At 45.1% G+C, this 21,176-nt stretch overlaps 1 protein-coding gene across 1 annotated transcript in view; it reads right to left on the reverse strand.

Moving 5' to 3' along the window:
• Positions 1–8,004, reverse strand: part of TMEM37 (transmembrane protein 37) — a 61,280-nt gene extending 53,276 nt beyond the window's left edge. Inside the window, exon 1 of the mRNA XM_069616609.1 lies at positions 7,714–8,004. Coding sequence (XP_069472710.1) covers positions 7,714–7,737 — 24 coding nt within the window. The 5' untranslated portion in view covers positions 7,738–8,004. The remainder of the gene's footprint in view (positions 1–7,713) is intronic.
• Between the last annotated feature and the right edge of the window lie 13,172 nt (positions 8,005–21,176).

Below are 21,176 nucleotides of genomic sequence, written 5' to 3' on the forward strand. Positions count from 1 at the left end.
AAAGCGGCTTATTTAATGCAGATGCGTTTCACGATGGCATTGTGGCAGGCAAGACACAGCATCTGGGAAGGTGTGGTATGATATGAGGCGTGCGGATTGAGAGAGGGCTAATGACACTTATGTGTGCTCCCTTATCCCACACATCACAGGGGCACCCAAGCTTTTCCTTCTCCAAAATGTTGTGGTCGAAAATGGAGGTGCTTAATGCACCACTTTGCAAAACAAGGGGCCTGTTTCAGGGTCAGTCAGTTTTCATCCACTAGATTGATGAAGGGGAAAAAGGGTGTACGCTGACAATTATATGCAGTTGGAGAGAATGGCATAAAAGGAAGACTAAACATAATACTGGAATATGCCTGCAGGGGAGTAATGGGGTGGGGAAAGAACAGCTGTTCACAATGCACAGCAGAGCGCAATGCTGAAATTAAACCAGGCAGGATAAGTCTTTCTTTCATGGTAGACAATGGGAGGGGGGGGGGAACATGGTACAACGTCAAGCAGAAGGGTTAGTAAGGTTTGAAGAGGATGTAATGGTAAACATTAATGAAAGTTGTAGGGCAACGTGGAATAAATGTGTACTGATTTAACATGGATAGATGAGAGACATCAACCAGTACACAAAGCCTCTTACACGATTTTCCTTATGTTTCAGGTCCACGGGGTCAACAAAGTAGGGGTAGAATGCCGGCTGTACCAAGGTGATGAGCATTCCAGCACTGAAGAGCTGAACAGCAGCTGTAATGGAGTACTGGGGGGGCATGTGGAACCCAGGCGTACACCCAGCTCCCTCCCGACTGGGGCTCTGCTCTCTTGTCACACTGCACAACCTCGCCCCGGTGCAGAATGGATGCCCTTCAGTGACCATCCTGTGGTGCCGACACTGAAAAGTGACAGGCACAGCAACTATTGGTCCAGCAAATCAGAGTTTGACTGCAGCTCCACCACTTTTGCTTGTTTTCTAAGGCATCAAACATTTTTGCAGCTCTTCTGCTTCCAGGGGTACAAGCAGCTGCAAATGCCAAGTGGTTGCAGGTGACCCTTTACGAGTTGTTACAACTGGCGAACTCGACCAAGAAAGGATTAAATGTGGTAAGGGAGCAGCTTTGGATAGTCAGAATGGTGGCACTCCAGAATCACCATGTCTTGGACATGCTTACGGCAATGGAGGTTGGTGTCTGCCACAAAATAGGTAGTAGCTGTTGTACTGTAATTCCAGCTAATGAAACTTTGACAGAAGCCATAGAGGAAATGCATACACTCCATGAGACTATGACCAGAGAGACAAGTGCAGTTTCAGACAGCTGGTTTGACTCTTTTTTGCTTGGGTCGCCAAGTGGCTGGTGAACATTTTTAAAGTGACTTTTCTGGTGCTCATCACCTTCTGTGCGGTCCAGCTGATAGTACAACACTGTAAATGCACAAAGGGGAGAAGGAGATATATAATGTCTCTGAATGTTGGTGGGGAAGTGATAAAGCACATAATAAACACTTGGGTTCAACACAGTCGGGAGCAAACAAGCAGGATACACAATGCAGTAGTAACAATGCCACCTGAAAATGTAGAGCAAGAGGACACCTTTTGGGTGGTGGGCGCAGCTTATGGTGAGGGGTGTGTGATAATAGAATTCTCCCTAGGGAAGTATGAGGAAGAAGGGGGGACCACGACAGGGTAGCTAGGTTATGGAGCCCCAAGACAGTAAGTATAAAAAAAAAAAAAAACACGACGAGCAAGAAAGTGTTGATCGATAGAAGGGGAATGCGTAAAGGTGCAAATTCAGTGCTGCTAAGGGGGGCGCACCCATCAAATACGTGACCGATGGGGGACACAGCGGGGCAGGAGAGGGTGCACTCTGGGAGGGGAGGACATCATTGACAGCTGTGCAGTGTAATTTATGCCATGTCCACAGGTGCAGCCAGAGAAGTCCAGGGGTAGTGGGGGTACGAAGTGGGCGATGGGGCAAAAGAGGCCCGCTGGGGATGGGGATAAAGGCAGGGGTAGTGGGTAGAAGCATTAGTGTAGCACAATATGAACATAGCAATCATTGTGGAGTATAGGCCACAGGTTAGTAGAACAGAGCCAAATCACACGAAAAATTGACTTAAATATGGGCTTGCGATTTGTGATGTATTTTGCCGAATTCAGTGCTCATTATTATTTATTTTTTCATTATTTTGATGTTTAAATTTCTTAATTTGTGATATTTTTTGCTTTTTATGTTTTATTCGCCATTCACGTTATTTATGTATATGCAAAGTTAAATGTGATGTCATCTTTTTTAAAGGTTTGATTAAACCAATAAAAAAAACGAACATTTGCCTTTTCGCAACCACAGGCCTCGTGCCCCGAGTAAACATGAATTTCTTGAGCGCTCAGATGCAGCAGTGTGCTGTAGAAATGTGACAAGTTGACCGTTACCAGGAGAACGTGGCCGCAGGGGAATGGGACCAACAGATACAGCGAGCACCCAGGTGCCTGGCACGCTGTAAGTGTACAGAATTAAAAATTATACACATGCAACTAAAATCCAAACCATGTGGAGTAAGCAGTTTCAAATCGCCCCTTGGCAGATGGTCATGGGAAGATGACTGTGCAGCGGGCAACGGGGAGCCAATCCTGGGTGAGGTTTCAGTGTCCCTAGGGTGCAACAGTGTTTTGTGTCCTTGCTGATGTCCACAGGGTAACTCAATATGTTTTTCGTCAAGCTGAAACAACCCAAAATAAATACATGACACCCACTTTAATTTGCGGCGGCACACTTCGCTGTGTGCCGCCGACTTGCTGTGCTCCTGCAACGCCTGTTCCCCTTCACTTCCCGTGATCGGGAACCGGTGCCGCAGGGACCTTTCCTTTTTTTTGTTAAATTTAAAAAAAATAAAAAATGTATTTTATTTAAAACAAAAAAAGTACACGAATGACTGCAGGGGACACCCCTGCAACATCCCCACTGACAGTATAGTGAACAAGGGTGCGGGGGGACACCCCTGCAGCCCTTGCCACTGAATAGGGGATGTAGCTGAAATTCGGCCAAATCTTTCATTCAGTCTTTTTGGATGTTTCCGGATGCCATGTGAATGTCGCCCCCCTAGACAAACTCAGGTGGTCTTGTGTGTTCGATGGCAACTGACCAATGGCAGATGAATACAGTTCCAGTGATCAGCACTATCACGCAATGCTATAAAACATTGTGGAAGGTTTGTGATGTCACAAGGAGTGGTGTTGGACAAAGGGGGTCAGGATGGCCTGAACGAATCCCAAGTATTCAATATATGCTTAGATATAGGGAACTGATGTAGTTCTACCAATCAGTTTTGTGGGATGTTCTGACAAATATTTCAACTTCGAGTATGACAAATATGTCATTTGTATAGAAAAAGTGTGCCCGCAGTGGGCAGCGTTGACAGCGCCCTTCACACAGTTATGGTCCACTGTGCTGTTTGAAACATGCGCTCCAAGCTGCATCTGGGACCAAATAAATAGTGTTACTTCCTGCTTGGTGTACGCTCCTTTTTGGATTACGTCGGTGTTCCTGTCGTTACTTGCCTTGGAGGACCCCTGATAAATGTGTAAAAAAGTGCCCACAGGAGACACGTAGGAACTGAGTAACACTGGCTATTCCTCTATCAACCTATGTTTTCCACATGCACTCTGCAATCATACCATTCTTCCTTTTCAGGAGAAACCCAAACGCTAATATATATATATATATATGCATTTGTTCAGTATCAAAGACTTAAACAATACAGTCTTGATTCCACTGTAGTGGAATCTTTTAGAAATTAAAATTTGTGATGGGGTTACAGAAGAAAAACAAGCACCAAAATATTCTAAACTACCATATTCAAATATTGGCAGATATTCACTCTATACAACACTGTAGATAATCTGGACTAGATGCCATAAATCTTCAAAAATGGTCCTTGCTGATTAAACAAGTAATCAAGAGCATCTCCATGGGCCTGGATCGTGCGCCGAACAAAACTGATCAGCAACTACTAGTCTTTGTATTTCCTGTCTCAGATTTGCATTGATCGAATCACGTACTGTGTTAATGGAAAAAAATAAAACCAGAATGTTGTGCGTTTCGGACTGTGCATGGTGGTCTCTACTACTAAATTGAGCGCCCTGAGCCTTCGTCAGGACATGAGAGTATTTGGTTCCCATCTTCAATTTGTAATGTTGTAGTTAGGTGGACCCTTGATTTCTTATTCAGAAGCTCTTGGGACTCTTAATTGATATCCCTCTCTTGCAGTGAATGCCGTTTCAAATGCTCTATAATGTTTTTCACTCCAAAGTTGTATACCACACACAAATCATTTTTCGCTCGCTGTTCTTTAAAATGGCGAGCTTCACATCTGGAATCTGTAGCAAAAAAGAAAAAAGCATATATTTCACTTTAAGATATGTTGACTCGCTGTGAATGCATTCAAGGGTGCCAGGTTCATTCACTGTGCATGCATTCATGGGTGCCAGCTTTTTCGCTATGGGGGCATACGTTCCCACAACAAGTGAAGCGTGGGAGCCGTACCCATTCCCAGGTCGAAACACCACATTTTACAGCAGGAATAGGAAAAATGCCATCTGATTTACAGAAAGGTCTTAATATAAAATCTCAGCAACAGTCGCCCAACTTGCTCAGTTGCCTCTGCAACATTCTGCTATGGATCCCCTGCTTCTATTTCCGCAACCGCCAAAACGATTTGGCCTCTCACACCACCCAATTGTAAACCCAGCAGGAGACAGAAATTCTGCCACACAGCGATTTTGGATGCGCACAGCCTTCAATCCAGACGCCCTGCCTGTTTTTGGTCAGCCCATGCAAATACTTTGCAGAATCACCAGAGGGGCAAAATGACACACTACCCCAGTTGTTCAAGAAGAACTGAGCAACTGTGCCCTCTGCCTCTTTGTACTCCGCGCAACTTTACAAATTGAGCCCTGTCAATTTTGTTAACATTTGAAGACCTGTGTAATTGCTTACACTGCCTCAAGACCTCCAAGGTAAACAGGCTCTAATGCACAAGGCCATTCTGCAGTATACACAACCTTCCCCGGGTCCAATCCCTGCACTGGCATGACATCATTGGAGTTTTTTCTTTTGACAGTAAAAATAAGCCTTGCCTTTAGCTTCTGAAATAAAAGCATATTGCTAGTTTGGACAAAACCGAACTTCTGTTGATTGGATCCCCATCCACCTAGGGCAAGTTGGACAAGCAATACAGTTCCTTCACAGTCGACAATATCCCCATCACTGTGTCACAGGCGATTAAGACCTTGGACGTATATATAGAACCTAACCTGACCATGGACAGGCAGGTCAACGCCATAGCATCCTCCTCAGCCGATCACTCCAAACGTAACAACACAGTTAAACCAATCTTATCCCAACAGAACTGTCTCACCATCGCTAGGGCAATAATTGGCTCTAGACTGGACTATTGCAATGCTCTCCTTGTAGGAACTTCATCTAAAAACATTGCAAAACTACAAATAGCTCAAAATAACACCCTCAGGGCCGCCACGGGTCTCTCACATAGAGACCATATCTCAGGACTCAGGTCCACTCAAGTGTCTTAACAACCTACCCCCTCCCCCCACCTGGTCCAAAGAATCTCCAAACCCCTTTCGATCAGGCCAGCCAGAACGCCTTACGCTAACATGATTACTGTTGCCAAAACTCGTGCTGGCGGCAGCAGTTTCCCCAACACAGGCAGCCTACTACTGGAACATCCATCAGGCTAATTGATTCTCATGCAGCCTTTTCGCAAGGCTATCAAAACTAGGCTTTTGTCTGATATTGTTTGCATTTGTCCTGCATTTACTTCAGCCTCTGTAACCAAGCAACCTGTGTTTCATCTCAGTTGTATAACCATGTATAAGAACTCTTCTTTGGGCGGCATTCATGTAACACAGAATCAAGCCTTCTTATGCTCCCCTTTTAACGCCTCAATGCCCGAGGGCTGTAGTGCACTCTATAAATCTAAATAAAAGAAATAAATATGGCCAAATATATCCACCAATTTTTTTTTTTTTTTAAGAATCGTGAAACTTCTGCAAAAACAGCAGTTGGCTTCAGGTAACAAATCACAATCACCATATTTTTTAAATGCTTTCGACAGTCATGTGGTTCACGCCAAAGTTTCAAAGAGACCTTTCGAAAACAATATTTCTACCAATTATATCTGGGAAGAGATGCATTCAAGTGCCTGAATTGCAGATTGGTATCAAATCCTGGCTTCGCCACTAATCCAAAGTGGGCGCTCCACGGGCAAATCTCACTATGCCTTACCGGCCAAAATTAGAAGGTATTTGGCTAACACGACCTGCTACTTAAAAAATAAAAATGTAATCTTTTATAAACACACTTACTACCGGAGGCCAGTCTCCAAGCAGGGGCAGGAGGGGTGAATTCATATATGGGTTGTTCTAGGTTGTCTTTCTGCCAGGGCATATTATTTTGCCACATTATACTGAGGTCGTAGTCTCCGGCCTTCCTTTTGGCAACCTGTTTTTGATTTAAGTTCATGATATCTTTGCGTCTTAAAGACTCATTCTGTGATATTAATTATTTTCTTATGTCACTATTTATGTAAATAAGTTGGAGCCTAAACATATTTTGCCGCCCACGGCCTCTCAGACCCTAGGTACGGCCCCAATTACGTCCCTACTTGGCCTTCTTAGGTTAAGTTGCATTTTCTGCGTGAGAGAGTACGACATCGGCTCACCACGTTATGCACAATAATCGGGTTGTATCTGATTTGTGCCACCCTGCCAAAGGAAGTAATTCCTAATGCCAGGTACTTGGATGGATCACACCAAATTAAAGAATGCCAAATTATTTATGGTGATTCAGTCCGATAAAACAGTAACTGGACTTGGCAGGCGTGTGGCTGAGTGGCTTGTTGTTTTACTTGGTCTTAGTCACGAGTAATCTTGAGCAGGCAGGATTTCAACTTGTTTTTCGCAGTGTGAGTAACCAAATCACACGATAAAATAGGCTCGCGGCGCGCCCATATTAAGTCTAATCCTTAAATATTGCACATAAACTGCGAGTCCACCCCTTGCCCCTCATTGGTGAGGGGGGTCGGCAGTGTATTGGGTTCCTCTTTCTTTTCCTGTTGTCTCTTGGAAAATAATACGTGCCGTCTACTGATTTATTGTACTTTAGGAAAAATAAACAGGTGGCAACATTTCCACCAAATTGAACCCAAACTCCCCTCGCCCCCCAATCTGTGGCAAGCATTGTTTGTATTATTCGGACAGTACCCGGCCTATACACCTTTTTGAAAAACCGATTAATAAGGAAGTATGTAATTTTCCGGTTCGTCATCAGTACCAGGCCACTTGAGAGGGCGACCCCCCGCCCCCCGGTTCTTTTTTTGTATTGCGACTCCTAAACAGAGGATTGGATATAAAGCACGACAAGGTTCAGAATGAGAAAAAAAAGCCATCCACAAACAGGACGAGCTACTCACGCTCGACCTAAACTTGGGAGCCACTAGCTTTCGCACCTATTCCTCTTAGACATGTAACGGAATCGTAAAGAAAATAATAAATGTTCCCACGGGGTGTTCACATATGCCAACAATAGGGTCACCGTTTCTCTTTGAAGCGAATTGCGTATTTGAGTGAGATATTCCGATTACAAAAACAAAAATGGGCATTATCAACTCGCGACCACCGCCTCCTACAAAGTTCCGCGCGGACCAGCCTACCTGTTGCACTCCGATGGCCGTCATGACAAGTTTCGGGAACAGCAGCTGCTGCCGCGAACAATGTGCCCACTTAGGTGCCGTGTGATGCGATGCCGTGCCTCGCCGCAAGCCCCAAAGCGGCACTAACCCGCACTAAGCTCGACGGAGAGACTGAAGTCCAGCTTCAAGGCAGCTCAGGATGCGAACATGTTTATCTGGCGGTAATAAAGCAATTAGAAGAAGGCGACTCTTGCACTTTTAGAACTTCCCCTGTACTTGCGGTGTCAGCAAAACAGGGCGTCCTTTCTCTCTGTTTATGCCTCTGCCAGAGAAAAACAAAGTGAAGGGAGGGGCCCATGCAGGGCGCCCTTTGTGGTATGGTTTCTCTCACGTGTGATTCAAAAGGACTCTTTTCGTCCTTCCTGTGTAGCATCTTCCTAAATGTTTTGTGTGAGCGAAAATGTTAACCCTGAGTACGGTGACCAGATGATTTCATGCAACTGTATATAATTTACTGTACTTAGCAGCAGGGACTCTTTCATAGATGACATTCAATTTTTCACAGTGAGTTCCAGGGCATAGGTGCCAATGTGTCCTATTCATTCGGGAGCTCTTAGGCCAGTCCTGGTTTTAACTTTGTATTCTGGGACTTGTAGTATTGGGTTTTGTGAGGTCTTTAAAGAAGGTGTGGGTTGCGCAGGGCCTAGTGCGGCACTGCACAATAATCACACACACCTGGACACCAGGCTGGTCGGCAGTGAACTGCTTTAATTTGCGCACGATGCGCACGCAGCATTTCCGTGTCCATGACCCTTGATTCCCATTGGGCCGTCCAGATGACGGCAGCATCTCGCAATGCTACATCACCCCCCAAAATAATTACAGTCCTCCCCCCCATTTCTTTGGTCCAGCGTCAAGGCTTTCGTATAACGCAACAGGGTCTTCCTTGTCGGGGAGATGCAATAAAGATTACCCCTGCTAACTGGGCAGGGAGTATTAATTCTATTAAAGACTAGGAGGCAAGCATTATGCTTCAACTTCATTTATTACTACTCTTCAGCAGTTTCAACAAACTATAACCAAAAACAACAACATTGAAATGTCCCAAGTGACTTTTCCACTTTTAAACTACGAATCCCATAGTCTCTGTAGTCCTTCATCTTTGGTCAGCTATGACCACTTCCTGTCCCTGAACTCCTCCTCTCTTTTATGTGCTCTGAATGTCATTTAACCATTAACCTTTTGTCCTGCCAACAGAGCGAAGACTTCTTCCACTGCAGCTGGGTATCAATTCCTCCGGCTGTTCTCTCGCCTTCTCCTTACTAGCCACCTCACTCACTATTCTCCTACTCTTCCCCTAAGGAAATATAAAACAGAGTATCAGGGTGGTGTCTAGCTTGTTATCATATCATCACGAAATATGCATACAGAATATATGATTAACAAATAACAGTGGGTGGGAACTAAAGCTTGCCTCCTAGTCTTTAATAGAATTAATACTCCCTGCGCAGTTAGCAGGGGTAATCTTTATTCTATGGCAAGACTGGAGGCGAGCATTATGCTTGTTTAAAGCTGCCCCAACACAGTAACCGCTATACTCTCAGCCGGCTTAAAGTAAAATTCTCTAAAGGTACGATCATTAGTCCACTCTGCTGCTGACATAATGACTTGTAAGGGTACTCCTGTCGTATATGCTTTGGACGCCATCGCTCCTCTTACGGAATGGGCCCCATACTTCTGCAAATCAATCCCTGCTGCTTGCATTATCTCCCTGACCCATCTTGCGATGGTAGCTGTCTTTATAGCATGGAAAGGCTTCCTACGCGCTATTAGCAATTGAGTCGTACTCGCTGCCCTATTCTCCTCTGTCCTAGCTTCGTACTCTTTGATGCAGCTTGCTACTCACCATTTGATATTATTCAGAACATGTGGGTAGTGCACTGTGGAAGTGCCTGTCTTAGTCCTTTGTACTACCACAAAGGTCACTCCTTCCGGCCCAAAGGTCCTTCTATTGATCTCTAATGCTTTAATATCCGACACCCGTTTACAAGATATGAGACACAGCAGCATCGATAGCTTGCCTGACAGCTGCTTGAGAGATAGATATCTGTTAACTGGCCAGATCTCTAATAGCCGCAGCACTACTGTCACGTCCCATAGGACCTTGTATTTAGGTTCTGCCGGTACCTTAAACTTAGCTCCTCTGATGAGTCTGCTAACTGCCGGGTGTTCTCTTGCTGGCACTCCCTCGATCGGTAGGTGCCCCGCTGAGATCGCAGATCTGTACACTCCTATGGTACAGAAGTCTTTCCCGTCTTGCAGGAGCTGAGCTAGGAAGTTTATTATAGCTACTACTGGTGCTGAAATGGGATGAATACCTCTCCTTCTACACCAACTAGTCCACTTGGCCCAAGCTGCGTCGTAGCTCCTCCTAGTCGATGGAGCCCAGGATTCTGCGATGAGTTCTGCAGCCTGCATCGAAATGCTTGGCAGCTCCCATCGTCTCCTGATATCCTGCACGCGATGAGCGGGAGTGTCCCTCTCACTCTCAGAGGATGACACTGCCCAGCTGGGTCCGTGAGCAGTCGCTCTCCTTTGGGGAGGACTCTCGGCAAGTCTATCAAGTGTTCCATCAGCGTCGGGAACCATACTTGTGCTTTCCACAAAGGCGCTACTACTACCAGCTCCGCTTTCTCCCTTCGACATTTCGCTAGCACTCTGCTCAGCATCATGAAAGGAGGGAATGCGTAATGGGGTCCGCCTGCCCAATCCTGCAGGAATGCGTCTGTACCGCTTGCATCTGGGTCTAGCCTCCAGCTGAAGTAGCTGGATGTCTGCGCGTTGAGACGAGACGCAAACAGATCCGAGTGTATCAGACTCCACCTCTGATCCAGTACCTGAAATACTGCTGGAACCAGCCTCCAGTCGCTGGAGTCCGTGAGGTAAAGGGAATTCCAATCTGCTGCTACGTTCAGTGCCCCAGGCAAGTATTCCGCTGTCACCGATGTTCCTGTCTGCAGGCAATAGTGCCAAAAATCATTCGCTGGCTCCGCTAGCATCCTGGATTTCGTTACGCCTAAGTGGTTTATGTAACGCACTGCTGAGATGTTGTCCATCTTCAGCAGTGCACATGACTTCACTTTGTCTCTCGTGAAGGTCTTTATCGCGAAGGAGCATGCCAGAAGCTCTAGGCAGTTTATGTGTAAATTAAATTCTTCTTCACTCCATTTTCCTCCTGTTTGCAGCTCCCCGCACCGTGTCCCCCAGCCTAAACGACTGACGCCTGAATCTATGATCAGGTCTGGACGGTCTCCGAATATGGCATGCCCATTCCAGGAAGCCATATTCTGCAATTACCATTCCAGTTCTGTGAAGGGACTCCTGATCCAATGTTATCAATTGATGCTATTTCAATCCCTGCTGGAGGTGCCTTATCTTTAACCTTTGTAAGGCTCAATAGTGTAATGGACCCGGAAATATGGCTTGTATGGAGGCTGCTAGGAGGCCCACTATTCTCGCTAGGACTCTCAGTGAAATCACTTTCTTCCTCAGACACATCCTGATCTCTCTCTTGATATCCCGAATCTTTCTTGCTGGAAGTTCTAACGTGGCTTTCCTCGTGTCTAAAACGAAATCGAGGAAATCTAGTCTCTGCGCTGGCTTGGTATCCGACTTCTCTAGGTTCACTAGAAACCCCAGAGACTGCAATAGGTCTAGGACCCACTTCGTCTGATATTCTAGCGTTCCTCGATCCTCTGCTAGAAGCAATAGGTCGTCTAGATATATTATCAATCTTATGACTTTCTCCTGGATAGCTGCTGCTACGGGTTTCATCAATTTTGTGAAAGCCCAAGGTGCTGATGCAAGCCAGAAGGGCATCGTCTTGAATTGCCAGAGCTGTTTCTTCCAGTGAAAAGCTAAGAATCTCCTGAACTGCTTCTGCACTGGAATCGTCAGGTAGGCATCCTTTAAGTCTAGCCTGGTCAGCCAGTCTCTCTCTCTCAGGGAATCTCTGAGCTGGTGGATCCCTTCCATCTTGAAATGATGGTAAACTATCCATCCGTTCACCTCTTTCAGATTTATTACTGGTCGTACTTTCTCCTTCCTGTGAACGAGAAACATGTTGCTTATGAAACTCGGGACTATCGGGCACCTCTCTGTGGCTTTTTTCTTCGCTAGGAGCGATAATTCGACATTTAGAGATTCCTGCTCTGCTGCTGCTAGGCACGGGTGCTGGGGTAGTTGGATCTGCACTGGCGTCTGCATGAATTCTAACTGCAGACCTCTGACAGTTTGCAAAATCCAGGCATCACTGGAAAGCGCGTGCCAGTTTTCCCAGAATATACTGGTTCTCCCTCCTACTCGGGGGTAGGCAACCGCTCGTACCTGGTGTAAATCCTTGACCTCGTCTGAAACCTCTGCCTCTGCGCCCTCTGGTGTTGCGGCCTCTGGCTGGAAAGAACACATCCTGCTGCCTGTTCTCCCAGTATTGAGCTCTATGAGTGGGGGGGTCTTCTCCCTCCTTGTTGTCGACCGGTCGTGCAACCTGTGTAACGACCGGTCCCGGCAAAAACTCTATGTGGGAAGATCTTTCGAATGGATGCTTGGCCTTTCTCTAGCGATGTGTAAGGCCCACGAAACGGCCCATTTCTTTTCCGAAAATTTCTCCGAATAGGAGGGCTTGAGCTGCTTCTCCAGCTTCATAGGACGCCAGGTCACTGAGCTTCGAGTCGATCTTTAGCAATAGACCCCTCCTTCTCTCCGATGCTTTGGCGCAGTTCGCATTCCCCAAAAGGCAAACAGCTCTTTGCGCCCAACCTGCTAAGGCTTCCAGATCTATTTCCTCCCCAGTGTCTCTCGCTCTTTCCGCTAGGTCCATGATCTTATCGAGAGGGCCCGCCAGGTCTAGCACCTTCTCCTGGCAAATCTTCCATGACCTGTCTATACCCTTCCGTGGGTCCTTGCTGGTCTTGGAAACAAAAGTAAGCATTTTGGGGTCTAGTTCTGGGGTCTCAGCCACTTTCCACGGCAGGTCTGGGTGAGGGCATTCTGCTCTGAGGCGTTGCCTTACCTCCTTATCTAAGGCTTTTCTCAGCCTCACCGTCATGTATTGGGCTACTCTCTGGGATGGCTGCCAGTCGGATGATCTTGGGTTACGGATGCTTCCTGGATCAAACATGTCATCCTGCTCCTCTTCGAGGTGCTTCTCTTTACGGGCTCCCTTTCTCCCGCTGGGCTTTGCTCATTACCCCTCGACTGGCTCTTCAGACTCTTGAGGGGAGAGGTCCCCTTCTGCTGGCTCTTCCTCCGAGCCTAGATCTTCTTCTCCTTCATTATCTTCCCCAGGAGTGGGGGTCGTGAGGTCCGGCACTGCCTAACGCTGCAAGTAGGCCTCCTTAAGCTTTGCAAAGGCGTCGGTGACCTCCAGGGCCTTGTCTTTCGCCCCTTCAATAGGGCCCTGGGGGTCTGCAGAGGCTTTCCTCTTGCAGGCCTAAGAACTCCCCTTAGACCCTGCTCCAGAGGGTTCGGTGGGCGTGCTGTTTGGCCTCGTGGTGCTATCTTTAGGCTGGTGAAGCATCGCTTCTAAGGTCTACAGTCTTTCTTGTAGGAGTCTGACCCCATGAGCCACTGCATCTACTAGGGAATTCCCCAGCACCTCCTTGAAGCTGGTGGCTATGTCTAAAGACTGCTCCTCCTCGCTCCATTCGAACTCAGACAATGTCATAAGTGTGCTGTTGCCTTAATACCTGATGAAAGGTGTCTTTGCCGCCCACTTCCTAGTAGATACCTTCACTGATATAAATTTCAGTATCTATTCATAATTCATATGTCTTTTTCATTTTTTATTTTTTTGTATGTGGCTGCACCGGACGTTTATACAGTTCTTTATGCCTGTGATGGCTTAGTTTCTTTCTTCTTCTTCTTTCCTTGCTGTGAGGCTGCTGTCTCTTATATGCTGGAAAGGCTTGATTCTGCTGTTGTGCCCTGCTCCTCCCAGCCTCCTTCTTTGTGGGGCTGAGGCTTTGACTCTTGTGGAGAGGGGTTCCCTCTCACGATCCGCAAGCTGCTTGAGCTCCTTAATTCCTACAATTGCTGTACTCTGCGCTTAAAGCCTTCTTTCTCGCTCAAGCGTTCCTCTCTGAAGTGCACAGGGCTGTGTCGCAGATTGAATGCGACGTGGCGTGAATGCTCTGGGGACTACCTCCGCCCACGCGAGGGTGGGGGCCGGAGCGCCCTGCGTCCACAAATCTCTCCGTCACCTTCCTCTGAGCGCAATTCGGCGCTCGACTCCGCCTCCACAAGGGGAGATGCCTGCGCTCCTGCGCACCTCTGCTCCGCCTCCACAAGGGTGGGGGCCTGAGAGGAGGCTCACGCTCCTGCACCCCTTTCCTCGTAAGAGGGCCTGTGACCTCTGCGGGCTAAAAGGCGAAACCCCTGACATGCCGGACATACGGCACAGGGTTGAAGCGCCGCTGGAGCTCCTTTTTACATTTAGAGACACCCAATATTCGAAAGACGACTTGGTGAACCTTATTCAACGGCCGGCATCAATGCCTCTTACGGTCTTAAGTGCCATAACAAACACTATTCTGCTATTTTATCCACGCAATTTTAATCTAACGCTTTGTATATTGCTAGGCTTGCATGATCTATGCTTTATACCTACTCTCCCTCTAGATAATAAGATAATGGTATACAATTCTTATAGGTAAACAGGGAGGTAAAGAAAACGTTACTTATCTGCTTGAAGAGCAGTAAAAGAAGGAGGTGCTCGGACAGGAAGTGGTCATAGCTGAGCTGCAGTATGAAGAACTACAGAGACTATGGGATTCATAGTTTAAAAGTGGAAAAGTCACTTGGGACATTTCAATGTTGTTGTTTCTGGTTATAGTTTGTTGAAACTGCTTGAGTAGTAATAAATGAAGTTTGAGCATAATGCCCGCCTCCAGTCTTGCCATAGAATTCTCCCATCCATATGGTCTTCTATGTTGTGCTTTTCTCTGTCTAGCCCATCTATTTGTTTGTTGAGTATCCTGATTCTCTTCATCTTACTTCTTCTTCCTCTTCATTTTCTTGCTCATGTCTGTATGTTTTAGTGTTTTCATATCCTGTTTTTCTAAGGAAAGAGCTATTCCTCGTAATGACCCATCCATCTCTTTCCGCCTTGACCATTGCTCCCTTAACGTGAGATACTGTCATGGGTCTGGGGTCGAACGGTGGCATCTCCTTGTGTATCTGAGTTTGTTTTACAAGTACTTATTCTCCTGGTAGTATATCTGCCTCTCATGTCCTTCTCCTCCGGTCCGTGTAGTCCTTCATTTTTTCTTTGGCTCGGTTGTCTTTTTTCCTCGCCCTTGTCCTTTCTTCGTCCACTTCCTGATCTCTGCTGGACATTTCCCTGCAGAGTCGTGCGGTGTGTTCAGGTAGTCTCTTAGTAGTTGGTAGAGTGTCTGCTCTGTAGGCATGTGTGTGATGGTTGCAATGCGGATTGCCCTTGTAATGTTAGCCATAAAGCACTCCACCAATTTCGCGCCTTGAAACACTTCTGTATAGGCGCGTTATGAATGCCATATCATATCATACCACTCCATTTGTTTAAGGCCACATAGGTGTCATTTTTTTGTGTCTGAATCCCAGATAGTTTGCAAATCTCTGGAAGTCTTTGCTGGTGAACGGCAGCCCATTATCCATTTTTACTACCTTTGGTACTCCAAATGCTGAGAAGATGCGATCTAGTGCCGATATTAGCGCAGTGGCTGCTGTGGATGCCACAATTTCAGTCTTAGGGTAGCGGGAATGTTCATCTAGCGCTATCACCACATATCCCCCTGAGCCTAAGGGTCCAAAGAAGTCTCTCGCCACTTCTTCCCATACTCCTTCAGGGAGTTCCGACATGCGGAGTGGATCCGGGAATGTTGTGGTTTGCAAATTCAGGCAGATGTGGCAGGAGTTTAGCATTTTTTCAATAAGCCTGTCCATTCCTGCGAGCCATAACGTGTACGCAACAGGCGTTTGGTGGAGACGATGCCCCAGTGACTCTCATGTGCTATTTATATCACTTTCTGATGAAGGGTTCCCGGTATTACTATGCTATCTCCTTTCAATAGTAAAGATGACAGTGATATGGATAGTTCGTCTTTTGATTTTGCCAATGTCCTGAATAGCCGCTCATCCAATGCTGGACTTGCCTGAAGCGCCTCTTCCTCTGACTTCCATCTTCCGTTCCCGATGCATGCCATCACTAGCGCCAGCGTGACATATTCGGCCGTGTGTTTCGCGAGCTCCGTTGTTGCTATCGCGGGCAGGATGGCGTTGTGAATGATGTAGTTGATATAACCACCTCCAGTAAGCGGATGTCGAGAGAAGAAGTCAGCTGGATTTTCCTCTTTTTGAGGTTTGTGTATTATTTATTTTATTTTTATTTTATTTATTTAATTTTTGCATTTTTAAAGCGCTCACACAGCCCACATGCATCGAGGCGCTGTTACAGGAATTGTTTGTTTTAGTTGCGTAGTTGTTTGTCTTAGTTACGTATTCATAACGCACTTAAATACCCAGAGGTTTCTAAGCATGGACCTGGGGATCGAACCAGTGTTGCTTCGTGTCATCTTGCTTCCAAGGCGAGCACATTGCTGCTGAGCTATCCTCCCAGGACATTATGGAGTATTTGTATTCCTGGAAACGGAAGTCCCCATCTTGCGATCCTTGGTGGCATTTGGGCAGTTGGCTTGCTGTTCATCATGACAAAAGGGCCTGGTGGTCTGTTACTATCATGAATGGCTTTCCATACACGAATAAATGGAAATGTTCTCAGGCCCACACCACCGCTAGTGCCTCCCTTTCAGCTTGTGAGTACCTATGCTCTGTCTCTGTTAGGCTCCTGCTGGCATAGGACACTATGTTTCTTTTGGCGTGCTCATCTCCAGAGTGTTGAGATAGTATTACCCCCCAAGCCCATGGGGCTAGCTTTGACAGTGAGCTCCGTCTGTAGGTTTGGATCAAAATATGACATGCATACGGCCGCAGCCATGTCCTTCCGTATGGTGTCGAAACTTTCTTGTTGTGCTGGTCCCCATTCAAACTTTGCATCTTGTCTTATGAGCGCTCTCAGGGATGTGCTTGGGGTTTCGAGGTCTGGGAGGTATCTGGTGCAATAACTGGCTAGACCCAGGAAGGATCGCACCTGCACTATGTTTCCAGGTTTTCGGAGCCTCCTTCCGTGCTTTCATTCTGTCCGGGTCCGGTTGGATTCCCTTCTGCGAAATAATGTGACTGAAGAATTTTAGTGTGCTTTTGTTGAAGTCACACTTGTCTCTATTTAGCGTGAGATTGGCGTCGCTCAGAGAAACGCATACCTTCTGGAGGGTGGCGTCATGTGTTTCTTGTGACCGTCCGAACACCAGAATGTCATTGCTATAGTTGATGCAATGCGATATGTGTCTGATGAGTCTGTGTATTTCTTCTTGAAATATGTCTGCCACAGATGAGATTCTGAAACGCAGGCGTTTATATCTAAAGAGTCCCAGGTGCGTAGTGAATGTTGTAATGTCACGTGACTCCTCGCTGGGCTCTATCTGATGATAGCCCTTGTTTAAGTCGAGGCGGGAATATACGGTGGTGCTGTTTAGAAGATGTATCATGTCGGTGATGCAGGGTCGCTTGATTTGGTGCCCTCATGTCAACGCACAGTCTGATCTGACCATATGCACTTTTCTTCAGCACTGTGACAACCAGTGAGACCCATGGGGTGGGTCCATTCGTAGGCTCTATGATGCCCCCTTCTAACAGCGACAGAAGCTCCTTTTCAACCTGGTGTTGAATGTTGAAAGGAATCCCCCTAAAATGTAGTGTGATGGGTTTCACTTTCGGGTCAATGTGGGATATTTTTCTTACTTTGAGCTTTCCAATTCTTTCGAACAGACTGGGGAAACTTTCTGCCACTTTTGCCGCCAGAGACATGTATTCCCCTGCCATGAGTCGATACAGAATGTTTATGAGGCACATTTGAACTGCGGATTTAAAGCTTAATTTGCAGCCGCTTACGACCTCTGTGGCCAATAAGTGAATCAATACGTTTTCTTTCTTCTCTTTGTGTTGGCACAATGTTCTGAACGCGCCCAGACAGGGCAGTGGTTCCTTGGCTCCATACACATAAATAGAAGACAAAATAAGTTCTTAATAGAGGAACTCCCATCGCCTGCACACTTTCATTACCTCAAAAAATGAGCCAAACAGTCTATGGTATGTTTTCAAAACAATTTGTGATACATATACAATTTTTAAAATGTTCAATTATCAAAAAAAGTTTTTCTAATACTTCAAATAATAACTCAGGATCACCATTTATTGTAATTTTCACATATGATTTAATTTTCAAAGGGCCCAACATGTTACGAGAATAATCTCTTCTTCAGGGGCATATTATACATTCCATTAATATCTCAAAAGAAATTTCAAAAACATATAATTATTTCTTTTGTAATCAATATGGTTTAAATGTATGAACATTGCTTTTTCACTTGGGTCAAATCCTCATTAGGTACATTTCTTATGTTATGCTCAATAATTGGATAACAGATGTATGTTATAGACCACTCTTATGATTCCAAATGTCCCTTTCTGAACCACTCTGTAGTTATCTTGGATTATTAATCAGGTGGGTATTTTGTACTGACCTGAATGGTCTACTCGATGGACCAATGTAATAGCCTCCGATGTGTTCTGCCTGTTTTTCCACCCACAATATCTCTATTGTTAATCTTGTTTTCACATAATCTCTATGTTCAATCTTGTTTTCAGATAATGTTCAGAAAAAAAGCTATAATAAGTGGGTGTTTATTCCACAAGCCAAATGTACTGTGAAAAGTTAATGGAAATTCTTACCAAAAGAAAAACTGCGGCTCTAAGGATGCTGGAGGTAGGACTGAGTCTGGGGTCCTCCCAATTGGTAGGTCTAGGGACTGGCTCACGGTCAGATATGTTCCTAGAGGTCACAAAATACCTATCAATATTCAAAATAATCGAAATGATATGGTGACTGTCACTAAAATAAATAAATCATACCCAGTTTGTCAATAGGTGACTGTGGATTAATGAGATTTAGGCACAATTGGGCCTCGCTCTGCTAAGGCGTCTTCAGTTGCAATTCCTAAAACGGATCCTACGGGAAATGACAAAGGCAATTATTAGTTTCATCATTTCAGGCAAATAATAGAAATGATGCAGGGTAGAGATCATTTTAGCTTGTGTCTTACCCTTTAATTGAGGGGTAATCCAATGATGGTTGAGATAATCAGGCGAAAAAGGTAGCCGTCTCAATATCAGTCTCAGAAGACCACGCGAGCATAACTGCAAAAAAATGGGTGTCCAGTCATTATTTCGAATACAAAAGGGTCGAATAAAATACGTTCGAATCAAAAGGATCGATAAAAAATTACCGAATGCTTTTTTTTTTAGTGTATTTTTTTTTTTTGGGCGTTGGTATAGGAAAAATTAGTGGGTTTTCCCCAAAAAGCAGGGGTTAGGGGGCCCACCAAAAATAAAATAAAAAAGTGCATTCGGTCATTTTTTTCCCGATCCTTTTGATTAGAACGTATTTTATTCGACCCTTTTGTTTTCCAAACTTTGACTATGAAAAATGTAATATATAGGTATCTAAATATAATCATATTATCCAAATATACTTCTTCAAAAAACGAAAATGCCTTAGTGGCTGGCTCTCACTTACCCTGGCAGACTGCAAGAAGCTATATTCTTGTCCTCACGATGATCGCGTGTGATTAAGGAAAACAAAATGGCTGACTTAAATAGCTGCGTTTTATGATGACGTCATCGTGCAAAAGCGGGCAATGACGTCACGAGTGTAAACACATGTACGTCAAATTTTTAAACCCCAAATATGAAAGAATGTAAAATTAAACTCTCTTGTTAAGATATTGGTACTGTGTATTAGTAGTAAATTAGATCTATAACTCATCACAGTAAATTAGGAAATTAAGAATTGTTTTGGTAAATCCGATGGAGTCTGATATATTGGTTATTGTGGTCACGCTGGGAAAGGAGGTAATGAAAGATAAAAATTATCTGTGTAAAATACATATTAAAATAAACGTATTCAACCTCTTTGGAGTAGGTGGCGTGAAGTAATAAAGACATAGGGCCTCATTACAACATAGCCGCTCCCGTAATGAAGGGTGCTGGTACGGGACCGGCACCCTTCATTACCGGATGCCCTATTACGAGGTCCCCTTGCGGGGCCTGGTAAGGACGCCTGGTCAGACCAGACCTCCTTTGCGGGTCCCTCTAGGGGACCAGGGAGCTAATGACGGGCCTGTTATTAACAGGCCCGTTATTAGCTCCCTCCCCATTCCCATTGAGCCCTATGGGGCCTCAAATGGGGATGGGTTCCTTCAAGGAGGAATTACCGGGTCCTCCAAAGTCGGAATGACCCGGTTATTCCTCATTGAAAGAACCCGGTGCTGGGACCCGGTATGGAGGCAGCCATGCCCTTACTAAGGGCATGGCTGCCTCCATACTCGTCATGAGGCCCATAGTGTCCTATATGGGTGTAAGTGCAGGATATCTTCCCGCTATTACTGTAAATAAATTGATGCAGTGAAGTTGGTTTCAAGAGGATTGAGTAGATAACTACAAGAGATCCATTGATATCTAGGATATTGTAATACATGTTTATGTTTACATATGCTTTAGAACAGTGGTTTGTAACATTGAATCAGATCTACATGCTTTGTTACAGCATGTGCCGCTCCAGGCTCAAGTAAGGTGCCAAAGTTATCAACATATACTCTTTGGATTACCATTTATAAAGATTCCATCATTGTGTTGTTATCGTATAAGTGAAAACCTAAATCCTAAATTACATGTTTGTAGATTCACTGAGGTTATTTACATTTGATTTTAGACAGTGGTTTTTCAACATTGAATCAAATCTGTATATTTTGTTACAGTATGTGCCACTTGCAGGTTCCAGTAGGTGCCAAAGCTATGAACATACAATCTTTGAAAATACGATTTGTATATATCCAACATTCAATTAAGTCAACATCTTAGATTTCAGAATGTGTCATTTCAAGTTCGGGCACTATAAAGTTTAAAAATTAGAGAGAGGTGACCTGTATTCTGTCTCCCATTCTAAGATACTCATTGTGAGTGTTTACAAACATGATATTGAAACCTTCATCTTGTTTGTTCAAACGATTTTCAATCTGTCTCTCAAAAAGAGGCTCACAATCTATCATGTTACTTTGGAGTATTCCCTGTTTTGGAATAACTAATTTAAAATTTGTGAATTTTTATAATACCCACACTATTAGGTGTGTGTTTTTCATATTACACTTTCTGAAATTTCAGATGAATAAGAGTTGCTATTCTTAAAGTAAATGTCTGATGTCTAGGTAGTTGAATTCCTCAAAGAAATGGTCCCAAATAGAAATCTTTGTTAATACCTAGTGGTGTCATTCCGT

This window comes from Ambystoma mexicanum, chromosome 9, assembly GCF_040938575.1.
Source record: "Ambystoma mexicanum isolate Mex_15411 chromosome 9, UKY_AmexF1_1, whole genome shotgun sequence".
In the NCBI taxonomy this organism is placed as follows: Eukaryota; Metazoa; Chordata; class Amphibia; order Caudata; family Ambystomatidae; genus Ambystoma; species Ambystoma mexicanum.